The 12,091-nt window shown below is 40.9% G+C and overlaps 1 protein-coding gene across 2 annotated transcripts; it reads left to right on the top strand.

The window, feature by feature from the left end:
• The first annotated feature begins 325 nt into the window (after positions 1–325).
• On the top strand, positions 326–11,372 carry LOC113879686 (cytochrome c oxidase subunit 5A, mitochondrial). Of its 2 annotated transcripts, none has more exons than XM_027521353.1 (5): positions 326–585; positions 5,475–5,591; positions 7,758–7,879; positions 9,134–9,256; positions 11,209–11,372. In XM_027521353.1, exons 1-4 carry the CDS (start codon positions 480–482, stop codon positions 9,245–9,247), a joined length of 459 nt encoding a protein of 152 aa, XP_027377154.1. In that variant the 5' UTR covers positions 326–479; the 3' UTR covers positions 9,248–9,256; positions 11,209–11,372. The 2 variants fall into 2 exon arrangements, 1 of the variants encoding a protein (XP_027377154.1); XR_003507425.1 differs by having other exon boundaries at positions 382–585; positions 9,134–9,298.
• The last annotated feature ends 719 nt before the right edge of the window (positions 11,373–12,091 follow it).

Consider the following 12,091-nt stretch of genomic DNA (forward strand, 5'->3'; position numbering starts at 1 on the left):
AAGTTACCAATAAAGTCCTTTATACGAAGGCAGTCGTTCTGTCCCACTCTCTTATTTTAGGCTCAAACCTGGGAAAGAAAGAGCAAAGAAGGTATTTTTAAATTATAATTTGTAGTGTTATTTTCGCATGTTGAGGTGCAGGAGTCATCTCCCGAGCCGGATCTGAACCGCGCTACTGTCTACTGACGGCTCTTTCCCTGCCTTCTATTCCTCGCTCCACAACGGCCGCTGCCTTCCAAGGGACCAGAGAGCCGTGGGGAAGCGGCGCCGAAATAGTTTGTCCTCAGCGCGCCGCCGTAGCCCGCCGGTGGCCGCGTGACGCCTTCTTTCCGCCAAGGCGCGAGCGCCGCAGTGGGCGGACCCTTATGCTCCGCCCACCGTGCGTCGGTGCGTGAGTACGGCCCCCACGAGCTCCCGAGCGGTCGTGGGCTCACACCCGGCTTCTCTTCAGCCTTAACCTGTGCGCCGCCATCGCCGTCATGCTAGGCGCCGCTGTCCGCCGCTGCTCTGTAGCTGCAGCCGCAGTCGCCCGGGCCAGCCCTCGAGGCCTCCTGCACCCCACTCCGGCCCCCGGCCAAGCCGCCGGTAAGGCTCCCGCCTGCCGCTGTCCGCGCCCGCGTGTCCTTGCGGTGACCTGGGCCCCCGCCGCCATGCGATGGCAGGCTCTCCCAGAGGCCTAGCTCCTGCCTTGCGGGCCGGCGGCCGAACCTGGTGACCGCTTGCCGTTCTCGCCGCCGCCTCGAGTTGTGGAGGACTCGAGGTCGCGACCCCGGGGCCCCCCTCGGCGCGACTTCCTGGTGCGGGCACCGCGGACCGATCAAATGTGGACCTGCTGTGGGCGCCAAGGAGGGGGCGCAGCGCACCTCCCGTGCCCACCGGACCCCTTCGGTCCCCAGGCCGTGACCGTGCCCCGGCGCTGACCCTGCGGCCACCTGACTAGGAGTGGCCACCGCCGGCCTGCAGCGCTTCGGCGAAGGTGACATTGAGCTCAGGGTAGGGGCGGGGGTGATCCCTCCGGGGTCCCCGGCACCGCTGCCCCCAGCGTCTTCCGAGAACACGTTATACTTCCGTGTACGACAGTTATCAGACGTGTCTCGGTTAGCGTTTTGTCCGTCACTTAACCAGACCATTCTGGTATTTTTAGAGACTGCCGTGCCACTTTCTAATTCTTAAACTTTTACGATATATCGACGTGTGTAGTTATTTCCTGAGACCTGGAAGAGGGACTGACTTGATAGATCTTTTAAGGCTCTTATTTCAGAAATTGGATATCACAGACCCAGAAATAGGGGGTTCTGCCTATATGGGGAAGCTTTATGTTTTTGCTTCCGGTTAGAAGCCTGATTGCGGAGTATAAGATGTTCTGCTGATTCCTGTTTCTTGTTCTGCCTTCCTGTTATGTCTGTTCCTGGAGACTTTGTGTCTAGCACTTTTAATTATTTTAACTGCACTTTGATTTCGGCCCATGATGGTAGTATATGCTACATTAAGAAATTTGGCCCCTAAGCATGCATATTTAAACGTATGAACTCAAACTCTTGCTAAGGTTAGACAAACTGATTTATCTCTAGCCGCCCTCTTAAGCATAATTGTCCCATAAACCTAAATATTTGCCACAAGGAGGCAGTCATGGTTACATTCATGTCAACTACTTTCTAGCTGTGTGACCTTGGACATGTTAGTTAAACCCTAAGACTCAGTTGCCTAAGTCTAAAATTGGGATACTATTTAATAGTTGTGAGGTTTAAATGAGATAATGTTAACTTTCAACACCTTTCCTGGCACAAATGCTTGAAACATATTTGCTTTATTTTTATAGTGCCTTTCATTTTTGCATATTATAGGTGAGGTTTATTATCATGAGACTGAAGAAATTTCATGCAATTAAAAGTCAGAAAGGCTTAAGATTCTTGGATAGCCTCTGGAGGGGTTAACCTGGGGAGCTTCAAGTTTGCTGTAAATAAGTAGCAACCCAAACTTAATATTTTGTCCCACTTCAGCCTCCACCTGGTAACAGAATTGTTTTCCTATAACTACTGAATTAGATAATTAAATATTTTGAATAATTGCTAGAGTCTCCAGCCAACCCTTAAGAGTTACACAGTCCTCACCCCTATTCCTTACCCTGATAGGCTCTGAAAAGGTGGGAGGAGTTTCTGCTTTCTCTTTCTTGGTGGAGGGCTAAATTTAAGTAGCATTTTTAATTACCTTCCAGCCTTTTCTGCACCACTCCCACATTTATAGATTTCCAGCTTTTGGGCCCCTAAACCTTGTACTTCTGTATAGCTGTCTTTGAGCTTGTTTATGTACCCTTTACATTAGTCCGTTCTTTCCATTATGCCTTAGAATCACCACCACCAAAATGCCTGTTCTTTGAGCTTTGTCTGAGCTGTTTAGTTACTGAAGGGAATTATGAGCCACTTAATTTTTCTAAATATGTTTGCTTAAAAAAAAAAAAAAAAAAAACTTTTTTAACGGAATGCCAAAAAGCAGTGTTAGAAATAGATTTTTAGATTGTAGCCCTAGAAATGTCCCAGTTTTTTAACAGATGCTTCTCTTTTTCTACTCTGGAACCTTTATATAAAAACACCAAGTAACTGTTTTTCAAAATAGTTTACCATACAAGCCTCAAAACTAGGTGGAAATGCTGTACATAGGGGGTGGTGTGAGGGATATAATTTACCTAAAAATCAGAATGTTAAGCATGTCCATAACTAGAAGAATAGATTCTGCTTTACTTATGACTGGAATAAGGAATATAATGTAAACCATTGGGAAAGTGAGTTTTCCTCAACCTGGGATCTGTGTGTGTTCCCAGTGCTTGCTTGGTTTTCTAAATAGCTGTCTCATGCACTGTCTTTGTTTTTTAATACAATCAGTTTGTAATTTGGGACTCTCAGAAGGAAGGTGAACAAATCACTGAAGGTGATCCATTGATCTCCCTGACTAGGATTTGCATTTGTTGGTCATCTTTTTCACATTTAGAAAACAAAACCACAGTCATCTAGTTGAAATCCGTGCCCAGCAGTGAGCAAAAGAAATTCGTTATCATGAAACAATTTACTGGATGATTGGGAAGGTACACTTAATAGTTGCCTCTAGGGAGATAATTATATACTTCATTTTTCTTGAGTAAATACTTAGAAGTGGAATTACTGTGTTTGGTAGGTGTATATTTAACTTGATAAGGAACTGCTTAACAGTTTATACTTCAATTATATACTTGCACTTTTTTCAGTTAAGGATAACTTTAGTTTTTGAAAGATGGTTTACAAATTTTGGGTGATGGTGGGCTGAAAGGTTGTTTTTGATATTTTAAGCCTTTAAAAATAACTAGAAATTATACCAAGCTCTTAAAATTCATATAATAAGAGATGCAACTTGAAGAATGTTTTATTTTTAGGAATTATGATTTCTATAAATAGATCAATTAAGACACTTCTAGATAAGGATTAGTTTAAAGCTATACTGAGTACATACCTACAAGGTTACTAAGCCCTAGGCAAAACGTTAACCTGGCTTTCATGTTTAATCATCATACTCTGCTAAGATAGGGAGAAGGCGATGGCACCCCACTCCAGTACTCTTGCCTGGAAAATCCCATGGACGGAGGAGCCTGGTAGGCTGCAGTCCATGGGGTTGCTGAGGGTCAGACACGACTGAGCGACTTCACTTTCACTTTTCACTTTCATGCATTGGAGAAGGAAATGGCAACCCATTCCAGTGTTCTTGCCTGGAGAATCCCAGGGACGGGGGAGACTGGTGGGCTGCCGTCTATGGGGTCGCACAGAGTTGGACACGACTGAAGCGACTTAGCAGCTGCTACGGTAGTGGTATCTGCATTTTACAGATAAGGAATATAAAACCTGAGTTAATTAACAAGAGAGTTAAGAGCCTAGAAGTATCTGACCACTAGGCTCTGCTGCCTCCTAAAACCCAAAGGTAAAAATTCCTTCTCCCACCTCCTGCCCCATTCAGAGGCTGCTGCTGCTGCTGCTAAGTCGCTTCAGTCGTGTCTGACTCTATGCGACCCCAGAGACGGCAGCCCACTGGGCTCCCCTGTCCCTGGGATTCTCCAGGCAAGAACACTGGAGTGGGTTGCCATTTCCTTCTCCAATGCATGAAAGTGAAAAGTGAAAGTGAAGTCACTCAGTCGTGTCCGACTCCTAGCGACCCCATGGACTGCAGCCTACCAGGCTCCTCCATCCATGGGATTTTCCATTCAGAGGCTATTCAGAAGGAATTTAGATTTCTTAACTCCCAATTCACTGTCCAGTTACAAGCAGAAACTGAAAATGAAAGGCTTTTCATATGGTGCTGGAAAAGGGTATATTGATCGGGAGCAGAGTGCTAAGGGTGTCCTGTTTCCTTGATAGTGTTATATTTAAAAATCTCACTCCTTAGAAATCTAATAAAACTTTTTTCTTTGAGTGTAAGTGAACTTTTTTTTTAATTGTTAGCTGCGCTGGGTCTTCATTGCTTCTAGCGGTCTTTTTCTAGTTGTGTGAGTGGGAGCTACTCTTCACTTGTGGTCCATGTGCTTCTCATTGTGACTTTTTAAATTAAGAAAATATATGTTAGAAATTTGCTTCATAACTAGAATGGAGGTAATTCCCTGGCAGTCCAGTGGTTAGGGCTCTGTGATTCCACTGAAGGGGGCACGGGTTCCTCCCTGATCTGGAAACTAAGATCCCACATGCCACATGGCACAGCCAAAAAAAACATAGAATGGATATCATTTTACTTACTTCTTGGCTGTGCAACTTAAGGGATCTTAGTTTCCCAGTTAGGGCTTGAACCCAGGCCCTGGGCAGTTGAAGCACAAAGTCATAAGCATTGGACCACCAGGGCATTCCCAAGAATGAACATTATTTTAAATTAGGAATTAATACTGTTTATCATAAAAATAAGTGTATAAAGAAAATTTTTCTTTCCAGAGATAACCACTGTTAACAGTTACACACCAGCATTACACATAAGTGAGAAGAGCATAAACATACATCTGTAGTACTTTTTGTTTTACTTTTCAGTGCTTATTTTTTTTTTTTTTTTGCTGTGATGGGTCTTAGTTGCAGTATGCAGGATCTTCATTGCAGCACTCGGGTTCTTAGTTGTGGCATGTGGGATCTAGTTCCCTGACCACAGATCGAACCCAGGCCCCCTGCACTGGGAGCTCAGAGCCTTAACCACTGGACCACCAGGGAAGTCCCTCTGTGCTTAGTTTTTTAAGATGTTTTTTTCAAATCAGTATGTAAGATTTATTTCATTTGACCTGGTGAATAATTTTTTTACCATGACATGCATAGCTGATTCAAAACCTAAGGCATTGAATGAATGTAATACCACTGAACTGTACATTTAGAAATGGTTAAGATAGTAGACTTTGTGTGTATTTTAAGACACACCCAAAAAAGGAAAAAACCAGTCAAGTCCTACTTCTGTACATTGAAGTTACTGTTCTTCCTCCCCTGTAGCTGTCCAGTCACTTCGCTGCTACTCCCATGGGTCACATGAGACAGACGAGGAGTTTGATGCTCGCTGGGTGACATACTTCAATAAGCCAGATATTGATGCTTGGGAGTTGCGTAAAGGTAATTGGAACACAGGCATATGTGTCTATTTTAATACAGAATTATGAACTGCTGTGCAGTCTTCCACTACTTTGTTAAAAGTAACTGCAGTTAACCCTTGAAAAACGTGGGGGTTAGGGACATTGACACCCACTTGCACATAGAAAATCCATATACAACTTTACAGTTGGCCCTTCTGACCCACAGTTCTGAGTCCAAGGTTCTCCGTATATGGATTCAGATCATGTAGTATTTATGAAAAAAATCTCTGTGTAAGTGGACCCGTAGAGTTCAAACCCATGTTCAAGGGTCAGCTGTATTTTGAAAAAAACATGTATCATGTAGACTAGGTATTGTTATGCATCTTGCAATTAGGAAAGTTTATAGTTTCCAGAGTACGTGTTTCCTGTAAAGCAGGGTTTTGAAGGAGGCACAGTTGATGTTTTGGGCCAGACAGTTCTTTGTTGCAGGGGCTGTCCTTTGCATTGTAGGATGTTTAGCAGCATCCTTGGTTTCTACCCACTAGATGCTAACACCCCTACAAACCCCCAGTTGTGACAACCAAAAATGTCTCCTAAGGGACAAAATCATCACTGCTATAGAGATAGGCCAAGGTGAGCAAGATTTAGCAGTTGTGTAACTTTGAATAAATAGATAATTTATTTAAGTAGTCATTTGGTTTTCTTCCCTTCTTGGTAATAGTTTGGGATTTTTGTTATTTTTATTCTCGGTTGTGATTTATCTGTCTTGCCCTGAGTAAGTGTCCTATCAGAGTAAGCTAGAACTTGTTTATCCTAAATTTGTAAATGTGCATTTAACATGAGTAAGTAGCATTAATAATAACCAAGCTAGTAGACTGATAGATAATTTTAAGTGTAGGCAGTTTATATCAGATGAAGAATTCATTCTATGACTATATTGTAGCATCGCAGTCACTGGTGTCCTTTGTTTTAATATTTTAAAATTAATAAAAGCCAGAAACCTAAGTGTTTCATACTTCTCCACAGGCATGTAATGACTCCATTTTGCTGCAACTAGGGAAATTCTTATTGGATAATCTTGAGTAGAAGTAATGAAAAGAACTGTTCTGCATTCCCATTAAGAGAATCTTAAATTTTATGATGTGTCATTTTGTGCAGAGCCAAAAGTAATCATGCCCAGTATTTTCTGGTTGAATGTTTATGACTCTGCACTAATGGTTCTCTATATCGCCTTAAAGTCCTCATTTGGGCTTCATTACTTTCTCCTTAAGTATTTCCCTGGTTGTTTTTAGATTATTTTTCAGTCAGATCTATTTTAAAGCAGTCAAAGTACATACACTGTACTAAGAGGTAAAGATATGAGTTGAAAATGACCGTCTTGTTTGAAAAGAAACCAGCTAATTTTGAAGATAGTGTTTGCATTTAAAATCACTCTCAAGCTTATTTTTTGGTTGTACTACGTGGTTTGTAGGATCTTTGTTCTCCAATCAAGGATCAAACCTAGGCCCCGGGCAGTGGAAATGCCAAGTTCTAACCATTGGACCACCAGGGAATTCCCAGTTATCTTATTTTAGAGATAATAGAAGGCAATGGCAACCCACTCCAGTATTCTTGCCTAGAGAATCCCGTGGACAGAGGAGCCTTGTGGGCTGCTATTCATGGGGTTGCACAGAGCCGGACACGACTGAAGCAACTTAGCATCCCTGCATGCATTGGGGAAGGAAATGGCAACCCACTCCAGTATTCTTGCCTGGAGAATCCCAGGGACAGAGGAGTCTGGTGGGCTGTCGTCTATGGGGTGGCACAGAGTGGGACACGACTAAAGCGAATGGCAACCCACTCCAGTGTTCTTGGCTGGAGAATCCCAGGGATGGGGGAGCCTGGTGAGCTGCCGTCTCTGGGATCGCACAGAGTCGGACAAGACTGAAGCGACTTAGCAGCAGCAGCAGCAGCAGCAGAGATAATAGAGGCCCAGGGACTTACTTGGTGGTCCAATGGTTAAGACTCCACGCTTCCATTGAAAGAAGCATAGGTTTTGATCCATGGAAGGGAAGTTCTGCATGCCATATGGTAGAGCAAAAAAAAACTAGCAGATCAAACAGATAAGATCACATGTCTATGGTTCAATAAAAGAGTATGGGTAACTAAATTGTAGTTTAAGTGACGATATTCCAGATTGATATGACCCCTCTTTTTAATTTGACAGGGATGAACACACTTGTTGGCTATGACCTGGTTCCAGAGCCCAAAATCATTGATGCTGCTTTGCGGGCATGCAGACGTTTAAATGATTTTGCTAGTGCAGTTCGCATCCTAGAAGTTGTTAAGGTCAGTGAAATAACAATGCTAAGGTTGTTCTGGAAGTAGGTGGACTATTGATTAGGTATTAGCGTATTCTGTATTTTTGAATTTGTTAAAATACCTGGAATTAGTTTTTACATAGTTAGAGGGAATGTACATTGTGGTTATATTCTCTTTGGAGAGTATTTGGGAGAATTTATTCAGGAATTTATTTTGTTAGAATTTCAGCAATCCCATTTGAGAATTTATCTTAAGGAAATAATTAAGAATTGCAGTTTATCTTTGTGCTGCTTGTGATATGAAATTAAGTGTTGCCAGTGGCTTCTTAAAATGGGACTTCCCAGAGGAGATTATTATTAATGCTGTAGAAGTGTATTTAACATTTAAGATATTCATGTTAATTGAAGGAAATTATGAAATAATTTTTTGTGGTGTATCCCCTTTTTATTAAAAAGTATAGAGACAATGATCAAAATGTAAGGATATATACTTTCTTCTCTCTTATTTGATTATAGTTTTTAATTTTTCTATTAAAACTTAGACCAACTTTAAATAAGAATTTTATAATTTAAAAAACACACTTAAGGAGACCTAGAATTTGTTAGACAGAAGAATAATATAATAACTTGACACTGTCTTAGTCTATTTGACCTTCTAATATTTGTCTCTGAAGAATGTTGTGACAATAGAGGTCTAATTGTATGTTATGGTAAGTATTCCTCAAAGCTCTCTTGCCTTAGAAATAAGTATTCTCTACATGTAGCTCTCCATGAAAAGACTTGTATATTCTATAGGAAAGAAATGCAAGGTCTGTAAGAGGGAAAGTATGACAATACTTTATCTAAAATGGGTAAGATAATTAAGGGTTCTGTAGGCTATCAAGCCATTCAGCACCAGTAGTTAATTCAGTTAGGGTCTCAAATTGAGGCAAATTAAGAAACTTTTTTCGTGTTAACTTAATTATTCCTGTTGCCTGCTGGGCACATTTAATTGCCATCACAAAATTCTGTCATCACCACCTTCTTTTCCAGTAACTCAAGGCTTTAAAATGTTTCTTTCCCCCTGGATTTAGTAGTCTTAGTCTCCAGGTGTCTTAACAGTCTACCTTGAATAGTGCCTATGTAAGTTGCTCTCTCTTTTGAACGAATATGTTAACTTAAAAGTAGGTGACTTATATTCTCTGCTGCTAGCCTCTGCATATGACTGAAAGCATTTTCAGCTTCATTTTGTTAATAGAGACAGCTTTTCGGAGCTAAATGTGAATATTTTCTTTGCCATCAGGACAAAGCAGGACCTCATAAGGAAATCTACCCCTATGTCATCCAGGAACTTAGACCAACTTTGAATGAACTGGGAATCTCCACTCCAGAGGAACTGGGCCTTGACAAAGTGTAAACCCCATGGGTAAGGTATACCTGAATAAGGCAAGAAAGGATCCAGGGAGGGGTGAGTGAGTGGCATTACAGTATTCTCAGAGAAAGACGTTTTCATGGCTTTGATAGAGGCTGTGAGCTTAGAGAGTACCTGTGATGATTAATTTAAAGAATTAGAATTGTTGTTTCTGGTTGTTATAATTGTTCTTTTATTGGTGTAAAGGCAAGTTAAAGAACCTACTTTAAAATCTATATAATATAAAATATTTCAAAGGTAAAGAATAGCATAGGGAATAAATGTAACCATACCCAAATTTTGAGATACTATTTTTGCCATATTTGCTTTAGTTTCTCCCTCTCCCCCAAGAAATGAGAGGTTTCACATAGAGTTAAAGCCCTCTCTGTACCTTTTTCCTAATTCCAGCTCTTTAACCTCTCCTCAATTAAGGTAATCCACTACATACCAGGTATTCATCATGCATGCTTTTATACATCTTTATTTTTAATATCAGGGTTTTATTAATTTGATGCTTCTGTTATTGTGTGCCCAAGTTGAAATATAATAGGTAATATTCATTGATAATACAAACTTGATACCTTGTGGAAAATACAGACTAGGTAATAAAACCAGTTACAAGATTGCCGGGTAGTGAGCAGTATGCAGAAAATCCTTTGTAAAACAGAAAAAAATACATAAGTAATAACGCTTATATTGATTTTATTTAACAAACACGTATAGTCTGTATAACTCTTATTATGTATGAGGTACTGTTTTATGTGCTTTATAAACTCATTTAATCCTCATGAACAGTCCTGTGAAGTACTTACTATTATTACACTTATTCCCATTTTACTATTTTACTAATGAGGAAAATGAGGCACCTTGTCCAAAGTCGTATAAGTAGTAGAGGAACCCACATTTAAACCAAGGCAGCATGGGGTCGCTAAGAGTCGGACACAACTGAGCGACTTCACTTTCACTTTTCACTTTCATGCATTGGAGAAGGAAATGGCAACCCACTCCAGTGTTCTTGCCTGGAGAATGCCAGGGACGGGGGAGCCTGGTGGGCTGCCGTCCGTGGGGTCACGCAGAGTTGGACACGACTGATGCGACTTAGCAGCAGCAGCAGCAGTCTGGCTCCAGAGTCCATTGTTTTTACTATGCCACACATCCTTTGTAGGCATTGCAATACTAAAGCATTTACTAAGGCCATTGTCTTATTTCTCAGATGTAAATAATGAGGCTTAAATAGAAGATTTGCTTCCTAAGAGTAAGAAGTTTATTTTTAAAAGGTGGAACTAAGCTATCTTAGTTTCAGTAAAAGTGGACCCAAAATTATTTTAAAAGCTAGTATCAGATCCTCACAAGATAAAGAAACCGTGAGCGTGGTTAGGGTACCATTAGTGAACACCTAATTCTACACTCTAAAAATCTTAAAGAATACCTACATTCAATCTTCCTACCACAGACTGAGCAGAAAATGCCTGAGGTTTTGAATTCAATTTTGAGATCTCTTTTTACAGCTTGCTTTGAAAGAAGAGTCTTAATTTTATCTTTGTCCATCTCTGTATCACCACTGTCTTTTCCTCCTCCCTGAAGCCAGATAGCACATCTTTGTGAAATGTGAAAAGGCTTTCATTTATCGAGTATTATTTGAAGGAGTCCAGAAGATCTTTGTTATATAGGATATTTTCTAGCTGCAGTAACATTGTATTTCTTTCACTTAAAAATTTTTAAGAGGGCAGCTCCCCAATACTTTTCTGATTAGAAAAGAATACTACCTCAATAATTACCAGGTGGATAACAACAGAAAAGCCAAAGAGCTAGTAGCTGGTGTGTTGATTTTAGGCAGGATTAAGAAAGGGCACAAGAGACTACACAGAGGCAGCGATTTCCTTGGGCTGTTGCTCTAGAGGTTATTTTTAGTAAGATTTCTATCTTTTCTTTATTTCCCAGCTAATTTTTCATGTTTTCTCTTACAGATGGACTTCCCAAGGACTTATTGATAATGCTACTTGATTATAAAGTCACCTGGAAATACTGATGATAACATATTACCTTATTCGAACAAGTTTTCCTTTGTTGAGTACCAAACCGTGTAATGTAACTTGGACTTTAATAAAAGGGAAATGAGTTTGAACTGAAATTAGGTATTTCATGTGTTTGCATTGAAAGGCAGGGGAAAAAAAAATTATTATAGTGTCATTGATTTCACTGTTTGGTTGCCACATTATATGCTGAGAGAACTGCTTCAGTTTTCTGGAAACCATCCAACATGAGTCAGCTACATTAACATATTTGGATGCACTTGCTGGTAAATTAGCTAAAATTTTTTTAAAAAATAATTTCATATAGAATTTTCTTTTTAAAAAATTATTTATTTGGGTGTGTAAGGTCTTCATTGCTGCGTGCGGGATTTCTCTAGTTGCAGCAAGCAGAGGCTTTTCTCTTGTTGTGGAGCACAGGCTTTAGCAGTTGCAGCATGCTGGCTCAGTAGTTGTGGTGCATGGGCTTAGTTGCTCCACAGCATGTAGGATGGTCCCAGACCAGGGATCGAACCTGTGTCCCCTGCCCTGGCAGGGAGATTCTTAACCACTGAACCACTGGGGAAATCCAGTGTAGAATTTTCTAGTTGACAGGGCCAGCAAGTACTCTGGGCTTAGAGGGTTAGTTGTCTGTGGGTACAGGTCAAATTGTGTACCTTCCCAAAAATGGGTGAAATAAAGTTTTTAAAGTAGTCATTGAGATAATCTTTAGGATGTGCTCTGTAGAAGCCAGCCCCTTAGTGCTTCTCATCTTCCCTACCTTTTCTTCCCTAGCAGTATAGTATTAGCCTTGGACATCAAAGAATTTGCTGTGGTAGAT

Source organism: Bos indicus x Bos taurus, chromosome 21 (genome assembly GCF_003369695.1).
Source record: "Bos indicus x Bos taurus breed Angus x Brahman F1 hybrid chromosome 21, Bos_hybrid_MaternalHap_v2.0, whole genome shotgun sequence".
Taxonomy (NCBI): domain Eukaryota; kingdom Metazoa; phylum Chordata; class Mammalia; order Artiodactyla; family Bovidae; genus Bos; species Bos indicus x Bos taurus.